The 14,429-nt window shown below is 35.9% G+C and overlaps 1 protein-coding gene across 3 annotated transcripts in view; it reads right to left on the reverse strand.

Moving 5' to 3' along the window:
• The window catches only part of STXBP4 (syntaxin binding protein 4), a 258,348-nt gene that overhangs the window by 89,484 nt on the left and 154,435 nt on the right, over positions 1-14,429 (reverse strand). For 2 of the 3 annotated variants that reach the window (XM_058283935.2, XM_058283936.2), the window contains exons 13-15: positions 10,762-10,878; positions 10,203-10,252; positions 7,745-7,878 (exon numbers count right to left, since the gene is read on the reverse strand). The exons of the other annotated variant lie outside the window; for it this stretch is intronic. In XM_058283935.2, the coding sequence (XP_058139918.1) occupies positions 7,745-7,878; positions 10,203-10,252; positions 10,762-10,878 (301 nt within the window). The remainder of the gene's footprint in view (positions 1-7,744; positions 7,879-10,202; positions 10,253-10,761; positions 10,879-14,429) is intronic. 3 annotated transcript variants of the gene reach the window in all.

The raw sequence follows: 14,429 nt of genomic DNA on the forward strand, positions 1-14,429 counted from the left end.
CACGTCCCTGGTTGTTTCTTTACATCTGAGGTGAGTCTCTAGTAGAGAGCATATAAATAACTCAATTATTTTACTCATTCTATCCATCTCTGTCTTTTGATTGGGGTATTGAAGCCATTACCATTCAGTGTTATTATTGTAAAGGTAAAGGCATTACTTAGTTTATTTTATCCTTTGGTTTTCTATGATCATATCTTACTATTGTCTGTCTTTTTCCTCTTAAATCTACCCTTCTTAATAATATTCAGTTCTACACTCTTCTCCAAGTCTCTCGCCCTTGTTTTACTTTCAGGCTCAGCACTTCCTTTAGTATCTATTGCAATTCTGGTCTTTGGTAACATACTCCCTCTGTTTTTGTTTGTATGTGAAGACTTTAAACTCACCCTCATTTTTGAAGTACAGTTTTTCCAGATAAAGAATTCTTGGCTGGTAAGGTATATCATACCACTTTCTTCTCGCCTCCATGGTTTCTGATGAAAGATTGGCACTTAATCTTACTGAGGTTCCCTTTTATGTGATTTTTTGCTTTTCTCTTCCTGCTTTCAGAATCTTCTCTTTATCTCTGATATCTGTCATTCTGAATAGTAGGTGTCTCAGCATAGGCTTATTTGGATTTATTTAATTTGGGCTGTGCTGTCCTTCTTATAATTTTATATTTATGTCTTTCATAAGGGTTGAGAAATTTTTGATCATTATTTCTTCAAATATTCTTTCTGTTCCTTTCCTATTCTCTTCTCCTTCTGGGACACTGATAACAAGTATGTTGTGCATTTTGCATTGTAATTCGATTCCCTGAGACCCTGTTCCATTTTTTTCATTCTTTTCTTTTTGTTCTCCTGTCTTTTTTTTTTTTTAGGATTTATTTTTCTTCCCTCCCCCCCACCCCAGTTGTCTGTTCTCTGTGTCTATTTGCTGCGTCTTGTTTCTTTGTCCGCTTCTGTTGTTGTCAGCAGCACAGGAATCTGTCTCTTTTTGTTGCATCATCTTGTGTCAGCTCTCCGTGTGGGTGGCGCCATTCTTAGGCAGGCTGCACTTTCTTTCGCGCTGGGTGGCTCTCCTTACGGGATGCACTCTTTGCACGTGGGGCTCCCCTATGTGGGGGACACCCCTGCGTGGCACGGCACTCCTTGCATGCATCAGCACTGTGCATGGGCCAGCTCCACACGGGTTAAGGAGGCCTGGGGTTTGAACTGCAAACCTCCCATGTGGTAGATGGATGCCCTAACCACTGGGCCAAGTCTGTTTCCCTCTCCTGTCTTTTCATGTTCAGAGGTTCTGTCCTTGATATCACTAATTTCATGTTCGGAGGTTCTGTCCTCGATATCATTAATTCTGTCTTTGATCAATTCAAATCTGCTCTTATGTGCCTCTAATGTATTTTTATTTTTAAGGAGGTACCAGGGACTGAACCTGGGTCCTCATATGCAAAGGAGACACACTACCCCTAAGCTACACCTATTCCCCTCTAATGCATTTTCAATCTCAGCAATTGTTTCTTTCATTCCCAGGAGCTCTGTTACTTTTCTTTGCAGGCTTTATATTTTTCTTTATGCTTACCCAGTGTCTTTTTAATATCCTTTATCTCTTTAGTCATATTTCCCTTTGAATTGATTTAGGAGATTTGTGTGATTATCTTTGATTAGTTGTCTTAAATCCTGTATCTCATCAGGATATTTGCTTTGTTCCGTTGGCTGGACTATCTCTTCCTGTTTTCCCAATATGGCTTGTAATGTTTTGCTGATGTCTAGGCATCTAAATATGTCAGTGAATTTACTCTGAAGGTCAATTTCTGTCTTGTCCAGTGTTTTTTCTTCATGGATCTTCTTTGATTTTTTTTTTTTAAGATTTATTTTATTTATTTCTCCCTCCCCACCCCCCCCCCCATTGTCTGCTCTCTGTGTCCATTCACTGTGTGTTCTTCTGTGTCTGCTTGTATCCTTGTCAGTGGCACTGGGAATCTGTGCCTCTTTTTGTTGTGTCATCTTGCTGCATCATCTTTCCATGTGTGCAGCGCCACTCCTGGGCAGGCTGCACTTTCTTTCGCACTGGGCAGCTCTCCTTACAGGGCGCAGTCCTTGTGCATGGGGCTCTCCTATGCAGGGGACACCCATGCGTGGCACAGCACTCCTTGCATCAGCACTGCACGTAGGCCAGCTCCACACGGGTCAAGGAGGTCCTGGGTTTAAACTGTGGACCTCCCACATGGTTGGCAGATGCTCTATCTGTTGAGCCAAGTCCACTTCCTGTTCTTTGATTTTTTTTTTAAGATTTATTTCTCTCCCCTTCCCCCCACCCTGACACCCTGATTGTCTGTTCTGTGTGTCTATTTTGCTGCGTCGCCGTTGTCCACTTTTGTTGTTGTCAGCGGCACAGGAATCTGTGTTTCTTTTTGCTGCATCATCTTGTTGTGTCATTTTCTCCGTGTGGGCAGCACCATTCTTAGGCAGGCTGCACTTTCTTTGGTGCTGGGTGGCTCTCCTTACGGGGCACACTCTTTGCACGTGGGGCTCCCCTATGCGGGGACACCCCTGCGTGGCACGGCACTCCTTGCGCGCATCAGCACTGCGCATGGGCCAGCTCCACATGGGTCAAGGAGGCCCGGGGTTTGAACTGCGGACCTCCCATGTGGTAGACGGACGCCCTAACCACTGGGCCAAGTCTGCTGCCCTGTTCTTTGATTTTTGATTCAACTTATTCTGAGTCTTTAAAACTGCCCAGCTTAAGTTATCAAAATTGGGCCAGGTACTCACTAATGGGTGCAGATTTTCTCTCAGGAGTTCGAGCTAAGAGAGACCAGAGTAGTTTTTCTCCTTGCAGTTTCCCTACCAGTCAGCAGATGGCCCACATTGGTGAACCTTTCCATGGAAGTGTTCTTTTAACCTTCCCTTGCAGTGTTTCTAATCACACTAAAGCTGAGATTCAAAGTGGGCTCTGCTGGCAAAATTCACGGAAGAGAAACCATTCTCCATCCTCTGCTACATTCTCCCTCTTCCCAGGAAGGAAGACATCTGTTTGCCTCTCAGCAGGCTGCAGTGGGCCAGTGGTTTTATCCAGGCTGCATGCCTTGAGGCTGGGGAATGAGTGCCCTTTCTGGCTGCTGTAGGAGTTTAGTAACTCAGGACTGTCCTTTTGGGTTCTTTGTCTCTCTGTCCTTCACCCGGCACAGCACTGTCCCAGTCTGCTGACCCCCAAAGCAGGTCCTTCAGACAGTTTTTGGCCTTTCCACCACTGTTTTTGTGACAGAGTTGAGCCTTGCCTGCCTACTCTGACATCATATTCCCAAAACTCCTACGATTTTTTTTTCCCAATATAGAATTGCCTCTCTACAGTTTTGTTAAAGAATTATTTTGTGAGTCTAGATATCGATCAAAGATTGCAGTTCAAAACAAGTAGTTATTTCAAATATATATTTTTTCCAAATAAAGTTTAAAATAAGGCATGAAAATGATATCTACTATGTAAAAATTGATGGGGGTCAATATAAGCATCTCCAGGGGTTCCAATACTGATTGAAAAAACCTATTCTGTGTTCGTAGTGTTTCAGTAGAAATAAAAGAACAGAACAGACCAAAGTTTATTCCCACTAATCAATAAACAAGTGAAAGATAAGATGCTGATTGAGAAATTCAGCCAGTTTCCTATAATGATTAAACCCGAACTCAAAAGCAATGATTACATTAAATGTTACACATTACAAAAAGCTCTCATCTATCATATTTTCAAATGTATCCAAATTGAAAGAAGCTTTATAAATTGTGCGTACCAGCTGTAGCAGCGGCAGTAATGACCATTTATGGTGCAGCTTATAATACTATGTGCTTTGTTAGGTTCTTTACACATATGACATTTAATCCTCCAATCCTGGCTTTTAATTATTATGGTCTCTATTTTTTTATATGGGAAAGAGGCCTGGAGATTAAGTAATCTGCTCGGTGAAGTTGGCTCAACAACTGGGGTGTTCTCTGGGACACCTTTAGGGCGGAGCACTGTTTACATGGATTCAATACTGCTGCCAGCTGCCTCGTGACTCAGGTACTTTATTGCTACAGATATTCTGATGAGGGCTGGGTGGTCACGTGTGCATTCCTGTAGAAAGTATTTGTGTTTCCTGTGATTCTATATCAGGGATTCTTAGATGCCACAAAAATGAATGCAAAATGTGCAAGTGCATATTTCTGAGGAGAGGGCTTTCATCAGGTTACAGAGGAGTCTATGATCTAAAAAAAAAAGATTTAGGATTGTGTTCAAAAAGAGCCTGTTTTCAAGATTTAAGACCCAAAGAAATCTTAACTTTCATTTCTGAGGAAATTCCATAGTAGAACATCTCACAGTATGTTTCTATTAAGAAGAAAGTGGAAGCAATTATCCAAGTAAAATTTTCAAATCTTAACTTGAAATAAGCAGATAGCCATGGTAAAAGGAAATGAGGTGGGAGCTGCAGGTGAATTATCTATATCATGGTAGTAATTTTCTGTTTTCCATTATATACGTAGAAAATAGTTACTGCTTAAAGAGAAAAAAAAAGGGCTAAGTTTATCTGAATTATCAAAGTTAAAAAGATGTCATATAGTTATAAAAAGTACAGAAAAATATGCCAACATCAGCAATTATATTTAAAAATAAAAGAAAAGCATAGAAACTATTTGCTAGTTTTAAACAGCAAAGGACATATAATCTTGCAACAGACACAGAGTGCAGATGGAATTTTTCACTTTTCTTCCAAAGAAGTTCTGCTGAATTTCAAATATTTTCTTTGAATAATCATGTTTGACAAATATAAAGGTTAATGTTAGCAAAGTAATTAAAATTAATGATGGCAATGCCCCTGGGCTATGTCTCTGCAGGTGTTTCCCTCTACTGTTCCCACCCCAACTTAAAAATATCTGATATATACAATTCTCAGGAGTGATTATTCTCATTCCTACTAAAGCCCACAGAATTTCTTTTCATTAAGAGTTCTTAACAGGGTTTGAAAAATAATGATTTTTAAAATTTAATAGATTATACAAAGGTTTTAAAAGGTACTCACTGCAAAAACTGAGCAAATTTATAAGAGGTGAGGCTTCCGATTTTCCAAAACATAGTTGTGAAGTCAAAAGTTACCCCAAAGGGTCTTTGAATTGTTATTCTTCACTAACCCAAGCAAGTTACTACACAGGACTGCACCCAAAGTTTATTATGATTATTATTAGAGAAGATGTAGGTTTACAGAAAAATCATTCATAAAATACACAGTTCCCGTATAGCACCCTATTATTAAAAGCTTTTTATTTTGATACTTAATTTATATATATCTGCTCTCCAGCACAGGGAAGATTAAGAGTAATAAAGTAGAGGGATAGTGGCATGTTGGCAGCTAGCACAAAGACAACCAGCAGACAGAATGACAACAAGGGAAGAGAGAGAAAAAAAAAATCTGGCATAGTGCTCTACTAACATGCCATATATCAGTGGATCCTTGTAATGATGATATTGAGCTATCCCAACTAAATTAATTTCCATTTAATATATACTAATGTGGCAGATTATATTCTCTTAAAACGGCCACAGTAATAAATCCAGACTCATTTGCTCTTCTATAATGTGATCTTGCCATTTCCCCATCCAGAAAGGGAACCTAACTCCTTCTCCCTTGAATCTACATCAATACGTGGAATAAGTTGGATATGATGCTTTGTAATTCCCGAGGGTGGGTCAACTTCTGCCTTGCTCCCTAAAATACCTGTGCTAGAGCCTTGAGCCACTATGTAAGAAGTTTACCTGGAGACTGCCATGCTGCAGAGGTCACAAATAGGTGGGTATTCCAGTTGATAGTCGTAGCTGAGCTCTCAGTTCAATCAACTACCAACCAAACCAGGAGCCACTGTGGATATCCAGCCCAGTACAGCCATCATATGACTGCATCCCCAGAAGACATCTGACTGCAAGCACATGAAAGACCCCTAGCAAGAACTGCCCAGTTGAGCCCAGTTAATCAATAGGCCCATAGGAGACAATAATAAATTGTTGTTTTAATTATATTACTTGATCTTTCCAAGTAATATTATTAATATTATATTTAACAGAAGAATGATTTTAAAATTACTTTTTTAAAAGTTCTCTTTAAAAAAACAAATAAGTTTCTTTCATGTCAACTACTTGTATTACGATACAATGTCTTACTGACTCTTTTTGAGGATAATAATTCTATTTTATTTTAAAAAGTATATTAAAATTATCTTCAGAATATTACATTTAATTAAAAACTGTTTTTATTACTTTTTTCTTTCTCTAATATCTCTCTGTTAAGCAGTTCCTTCCATCCCTGGTCTAATGTTTAGTGATTCCTGATTGATCATATCTATAAATTATGATCTATATCAGAAGTTCTTGGTAAGTATGGTACCACACCCAGGAGATATTTCAGGAAATTTGTGAGACATTACCTATTGTCACAGTGATTTGCGGGTGCTTTTTGCATTTAACAGAATGGTACCAGGGATGCTAACTATCCTATCATAGGATCTGTTGGACAGCCCTGTCCAACAAGAAATTGTCCTGGGTCCTACACGACTTTTGAATGTTCTATCAGACATTCACATTGGTAAAAAACTTGTTTTTAATTACTTGAGGCTGGAACTTAATTTCAGATAAACCCAAAATAATTGTGCACAGTTTTAATAAACATTGAATTTTCCAGGTGTGTAGCTAATAGTAAATTGATGAATGATTGTATTTTCTTCTGTTCAGAAACTGTAGCAAGAGCTGTTCACCATTTTGGACAATCATATCACTAACATCAATTTAAATATCATGAGCACATTGCCAATACAATGTGCCCATACCAGTTTGTATTCATAGTTGTCACATTTGTGGTGATTCTATTTGCAGGTGCAAACATTTGACTACTACAGTCTGTTTCCTAGTGTAGTTGTGCTCAAGTATTTACCTTTGAAATACATATTATTTTATTATAAACCACTTTCCTCTAACTGTACTCTAAAGGAGAAATAAAAGCGTTTTATTGATTTTCATAAATAATGGGTATAATAATTTGCATTGCAGGAGAACAAAAGTATGTTAGAAATAGTTATGAAAAGGAAACTGAAATCTATGAAGAGGCAAAATTGCTTAGAACATAGAAGGAAGGAAAGAGGGAAAATGTCCAATCATTTAAGTTTTCCCCAAGAACTTCTTTGTTCTGTTGGAAGTCAAGTGGAGTATCGCCCTGCTTCTCTATCTAGCCCAGTGCTGACTCTTGGATGTCCAATGACAGATCATACAGTTCCTTTAGAGAGGTATTCTCTTGGCCCTAGCTTAGGAGTAAATGCTTGAGAAAGCAGCTCTGAGAGTAGGGAACTCAGGGGTCTACATGACACTGGGGTTTTTTGCTCAGTGGGCTGAACCTTCACTTTTGGTCCATCTGCTGTACATTATTTAAAAATTTCTCAATGTTTATTCTACTTTTTTAGGTCCAATGCTGCTGTGGATTTATTTTTATATTTTAACATTTCAGAGACTTTTGATAGAAGGAGAGGTAAAGACATGTTCTCAGTCAGCCTATCTTTAATTGGAAGCCATTATGAACACTTTAAATAAAGCAAATATTCTCCCCCTGCAATTGGTATATCAGTATTTCTTTCAAGTAGCTATCAATTTTACTGTAGGTAAAACAATATATTTAACAAAATTAAATTGTCAGATTTGAAATTTTCTTTTGTTAACTGAGTTATTTTTAAAAAAGTTAAAAATGCAGAAAACTTACTATCCATATCAAGTATGGCACGGACAGATTTAACAAGTTCCTTAGATTCAAGTGCCAGATTGGCTGGGAAATTACGTCCATTCCTTCCCAGAGGTGTGAGGGAAGTCTGAGAAGCTAACATAGCTCTTCTTTCACTAAAAAGGAAATAAAACAAAATTGAACTTTTTACATATTAAGTATCTACCTTCACTAAATCTGAATTCTTGAAAGTTATAAATTTCTACATAAATAGTTATATTCCTGATAACATATTTTACAGCCATAATGAAATAATTCATACAAAACAATATTTCTGCTTTTAATTCCTTATTATATAATAAATGGCCTTCAAAAAAATATTGACTTCATTTGTAAGGAGGAAGTAATAGAAGAGTATTCTTTTCCTAAATCATTTCTTGGGTTTATTCTGTGAGTGCACACATTATGCTAACAGGATGCAGCCTTTTATTTAGTTTTTAAAAAAATGTGAACTAACAAATTGTACAGAAATTTACTACTAAAATGAGTAAGTATAAATTCAATATGTATATTAGCTTCTGAAATTATCTTAAACTCTTCTATTTGTTGCCCTTAAATATAGACTAGACTAGAGCATTTCTATCACTTTTAAAAATGCAAACATTACCTGGAATTAATATTTTGATACAATTAAGAAAGGAAAATCTTACCGCAAACAAACAAAACAACACCCCAAAAAACACACATTGTGCTAAAACCTTTTCTTAAAAAGAGACAGTTTAACGATAGACCATTACTTATAATCCATCATCTTAATCATGATGGCCTTAATTCATAATTCAAATTCAAATATATAGCCTTTGGTCTGTGCTAAATTATGAAGGCATTGCAATATCTACTATAGAAGATATAGGGCATCCTAAGAAGACTGGACCTGACTTTACTACCATTTAACTTTCTGAGACATTGTAAAGTTGCTTAATGTAGCTTTGTAAAGTTACCTTTTTCCTTATGAAATAGTTAAAGGGATGGGTAGGCTCTGGACTTTAAAAGTTACTTTTAACTTTCATTTTTAAAGCCCAAACTTTTGAATTATTAGTCAAGGTCACAGAGACCTCATGTTAGGGTGGAGGACACCTAACTCATACAAGGGGAATCTGATTGCTGATAATTTTAATAATCAGCATGGAATACACATAATTATGATTTATCACAAACAGCATGGGTAACAATACAACATGTTAGACTCCTTCATAATAAGAAATAAAGTATTACATTAAGCAGTGAACTATCAATATCCTTCGGAATTTGAAAATGCTATATGGAAACATAATAAAAATGTAATGAATAACCATTTATTAAATGCTGTTTTCGTAGTAAAGGGGAGAGTTTTCTTATGTTTCTGCAAATGTAAATTGCTAGAAGTAGAAGGCCGTCAAGAACTAGTAGTAGTTATAGCAAGATGAGGAGAAATTACTTTTAAAATGAATAAATAGGAGGAAAAATTACTTTAAAAATGAATAAATAAAAATCTTTTTATATGTTTTTCATCATGTAAAAAATTGACCACAAATTGTGGTTTGAAACAAATAAATCTTATTTATTATTTGAAAAATTTTAAATCTGAAACATATCATGAATAAGAAAAGCAAATTGTATTATCCAAATATATTTTTTCCTTATTTCTCTTGAATGATGAAAATGAAAGTAATTGATTGCATGAGCATGTTTTGCAAAATTGTTTGTCATAACAACTGAGAGTCTGGGTTAGCAGTGAACCTGTGACTAGCAACTATTTGTTTGTTTGTTTTGAGTTACTATTGGGACCAGGGATTGAACTTGGGACGTTGTATGTGGGAAGCTGGCATTCAACCACTGAGCCATGTTGGCTCCCCTGAGTTGTTTTGTTTGTTTGTTTTGCTTGTTGTTTGTTTTTTTTAGGAGGCACTGGAAACTGAACCCGGGATCTCCCATGTGGGAAGTGGGTACTCAACAGCTTGAGCCACATCCACTTTTGTTCATATATAGGATGTTTACAGAATTTCAAGTTAATCTCATCTTTACAGAATTCCTGACAAAGGGTACGTGAAGCCTACCTCAATTTTAATAAAGGACTGAGTGAAAGGTTACGAGTGGCTAAATATCTCCAGGAGAGATGGGACCAAAATCAATGTGTCCTTGCACCTCTGTCCATAAGACATTAATGAATGGCATCCAATAGGAGCTACGTAGTATCTTAAGAGATTTTAGTATTTTGTCACAATAATCAGATACAAATGTAATCAGTTGCTCTTTCATAATTTGTGAGAAATTTTTTACACAATGCAAGGTATTGATAGTGGGATGATGTATGGGAGCCCTGTATGATGTTATGCATGTTTTTTTTTTAAATTTCACAACTTTTACTATACTTGTTTATATATGTTCATATATGAATATTTTAATAAACTTTTTATATGAAAAAATGTAATCTCTGCAGAAAACACTTAAATATTTTTACCTTAAATTTGACAGAGAAGCAGAATTTTCAGAAAATACTTCTTGAACAGCCTAGTAACGAGATAGTGAAGAAGATATATAAGTGTGATAGTTTTAACAAACATCTTTCTTGCTTAATCAATATTTACAACCTTCTTCCCATGCCCCAATTGATTAAATATTTCTGATATGTGGGGAAAAATTAATTACACTGACATGTAATCCTACTGAGAAATATAACTATAGAAACATTTCCTCTCTAGGGTGAATATTTATCAAAAAGTATTTATATAATATCAAGATTTTAAGGAATGTGCTTATTAAAACTGTATATTTAGGAGTCTCAAATATTTCTCTTTATAATCTATATAATGTTCGCTGGTCTATTCATTATCCATGCAATTTTAATCTGATTGTAAGCTAGCATTGTGGTTTAAGTCCAGCATTGTGGTTAAGCATTTAAGGTTTAAGTCCAATACAGAGAATGTATTGTTACTCACCAGCCACTGACATTTATCTATATGTCAGTCACCTAAATATTTCTTAAAAATGGACATAACTAATGGTAACAAGAAAATTACCTCTACAAAGTGAAGAAGTTTTTCAGTGGATATTTCAAAAGCTTTTCTAGCCATTTCTGATTTCCGCAATTGGCAGTCAAGTACTGTGATTCTCTTTCTCAAATCCTGAATGCTTACCTACATAAAGACAGCAAGAGGAGCATCTTACACATTTCTTTAACCTTAATTAGGAGCTCCTATATTCAATTTTTATTAGGTAATATATTATCATGTCATTTATTTTTTCTCTAACTGTACGTATCTTCTGAATTTGAGGGCACTTAACTAATAATTGCATATTTAAAGGTTAAGCTGTGGGAAACGGACTTGGCCCAGTGGTTAGGGCATCCGTCTACCATGTGGGAGGTCCGTGGTTCAAACCCCGGGCCTGCTTGACCCATGTGGAGCTGGCCCATGCGCAGTGCTGATGCGTGCAAGGAGTGCCGCGCCACACAGGGGTGTCCCCTGCGTAGGGGAGCCCCACGTGCAAGGAGTGCACCCCGTAAGGAAGAGCCGCCCAGCGCGAAAGAAAGAGCAGCCTGCCCAGGAATGGCGCTGCCCACACTTCCCGTGCTGCTGATGACAACAGAAGCGAAAAAGAAACAAGACGCAGCAAATAGACACAGAGAATAGACAACGGGGGTGGGTAAATAAATAAAATAAATAAATAAAGGTTAAGCTGCACAGGCATGCCACAATAAAGGTATTATTTCATTAATTCTTAAAGAATAATACATTTTAGTTAGTTTATGGGTTTTTTTTTTTTTTGGCCATGTGGCATACCAGATTCTGATGAAAAACCCTCGCAGTATAGCATAACTAAAAATGCTGGAGATACACGTATCTATTTAGTATAATAGAATCCAGTGTAAAGCTCAGCTCACAGGAAAGTTGGAGGCAAGCAAAAGCAATGCAGAGTGAACCCACTCGGGTGAGAGAGTCCTGCACCCTAATTTCCCTGGAGGGTAGATGCTGATCCTGATGGCCTGTAAGTTGGGGTTTCACCAGGCATAAATGGCAAACAAGAGCCCTTTAACAGTGAACTAGGAAGAAACAAACCACACAGATGTAAATGTGTTTTGATTATGGTTATGGCAGAGTGGATAAAAAAATGTCTCTACCAAATAAGCTCCCACACATTCCCATTTGGTTAAGAATATGTATTACCTACATGGACTGATTTTAATTGGTTCTAAGCTGGTAGAAGGAAACACGAAATTTCTCTGGATGAATATTTTCTAAATTCAGATCTCAACACTTATAATGTATCAAAGCACGTGCTTTTGCAATAAAAAAATCACTAAACATATGAGGAAATAAGCTACTATGAATGAAAGTCAACAGATACTGGAGTGATCAGATACACAATATAAAGTATGTTTTATAAATTAAGAGGAAATTGAAGGTATGATAAACGGAAAATGGACTATCAACATAGATCTGGAAAATAAATTTCACAAAAATAAAAATATACTAGTAAATTAGAAACTTGATTTATGGGTTGAACATCTGATTGGATAGAGTAAAAAAGAACAAGTGAACTAGAAATCAAGAGGTAGAAAAACTTCTCAAAGGGAGCAGAAAGACAAAAATTGAAACTATGAAAAAATATGAAGAAATGAGGAAAAAGCAAGAGAAAACCTAGCATATATCTTATCAGAATTACCAAGGAGAACCTAGAAAAAAATGAAAGAGCAACAATTCAAGACAAAGATGAAAGAGCAATAATTCAAAACAATAGTTTAGGGTTTCCAGAAATGGTAAACAAACAAAAATCACTGCTTCTCAGAGTTAGGAAGTCCAATGAATCCCAATCAATATAAACAAAAATAAATCTGCACATGATCCATCATCATCAAACTGCTGAATATCAAAGACAAAGTGATCTGAAAATCTTTCCAGGAACAAAAGATTGTCTGCAAACAAATGATAGACTGACAACTGATATCACAATCATGGAATAAAAATACTGAAAGAAATTATATGCCCACCAAACATTCTAGATGTAGCAAAAATACATTTCAAGAACAAGGGTTCAATAAAGGTGTTTTTCTGACAAACAAAAATGGAGAGTTTATTACCAACAGATGCTTATTAAATCAATTTCTAAAGGATAAACTTCAGGAAGAAAGGAAGTATTACTAGCAAAAGGGTCTGATATGCAGAAAGAATGCTGAATGTACAAAATGGTAGCCATGGGCCTATTTAAACAAATGTTCACCAGACAAAACAAATAGCAACAGTGTCTATAGGGCTAAAATTCAAGAACTAAAATAGTGACAAAGAATTTAAATGAGAGGATGACTGGAGTTATCGTCCATCATGCTCTAAAGTGTGTATAATGTTCAGAAGGGGAAAGATACTGATTAATTTTATAATTTTATTTAAAACAGAATATTAAAATTTCTAGAATAATAAAAAAAATCAGAAACAGTATAACTTCTAAATCACTACAGGGAAGTAAATGGAATGGGGTATGGGCATGGGAGAAATATGAACCAATTTAAAAAAGAAAGGGAAAACTAGAAAACATGGGGCAAATAAAATGTACAAAAGAAAAAGTAGAAATGAAAGCAAATGTATTAGCAAACAAAAGAGTGTAAAAGGGACAATCTTTCCAATTAAACGTTAAAGAGTAGTCAGATTGGGAAAACATTCTAGTCACATGTTGTTTACCATAGATACAATTAAGATATAAGTACAATAAAAAGATGAAAGGAAAAGGACGTGGAAAAAATACATATGTAAATCCAAAACAAAAGAAAGCTAGTATCACTTTTGTTAATATCAAGCAAAATAGGCATTAAGGGGAAAGAAGAGTGCTAGATTAAAGAAAGACATGGCATTTTGATAGAAGATAATATAATTCTAAGCTTGTATGCATCTAACATTACTTCAAAATATTTAAAGAAAATTAAAACTACAAGGAAGATTTTAACAAACTTCTCTTAGAAATTGATGACTCAAGCAAAGAAAATTAGTATGAATAGACAAGATTTGAAACATACAATTAAGAATCCTGATTTAATGGATTGTATACAACAACAACAATTTCAGAATTCTTTGTATGCTCACTTTGAACATTTATAAAACTGACCACATAGTAAGCCATGAAACAAACATCAATAAATTTCAAAGAGTTGTTATTCTATAAATTAGATTCCTGGCCACAGTGAAATGAACCTTTCTGTGCTTCAGTGGTGTTCATAAATAAAGACTACCTCATAAATATGTAACTTCTTCTGAAATTTATATATTTAATGCACTTTCAGTAAAAATTCCTATTTTTCTTTTCTTTTTTTTTTTCACTTTTGGCACAACTTATAAGCTGAGTGTAAAATAGATATAAAAGATCAAATAGTCAACCCATTCTGGAAGAAAAAGAACTAGGTAGGAGAACCAGATACCAAGAATTACCAGATAAAAGCTACTGTAATCAACATAGTATTAGTCATACAGGAATATAAAAATGGACAAATGAAACCAATAGCCAGAAACAGATTCATGCACACATGTAATCTTGATGTATGACATAAATGGTTTTGCAGATCAATGAGGATAAAAGGGGCTTTTCAGTAAAGGTGCTAGGAAGTTGATTATTCATTTAGAAGAAAAGAGGGAGAAAGGGAAAGAAGGAAGGAAGGGAAGGAAGAAAGGGAAGAAAGGAGGGAGGGATTCTCCCTCCAACT

The sequence above is a fragment of the Dasypus novemcinctus genome, chromosome 21, assembly GCF_030445035.2.
Source record: "Dasypus novemcinctus isolate mDasNov1 chromosome 21, mDasNov1.1.hap2, whole genome shotgun sequence".
Lineage (NCBI taxonomy): Eukaryota > Metazoa > Chordata > Mammalia > Cingulata > Dasypodidae > Dasypus > Dasypus novemcinctus.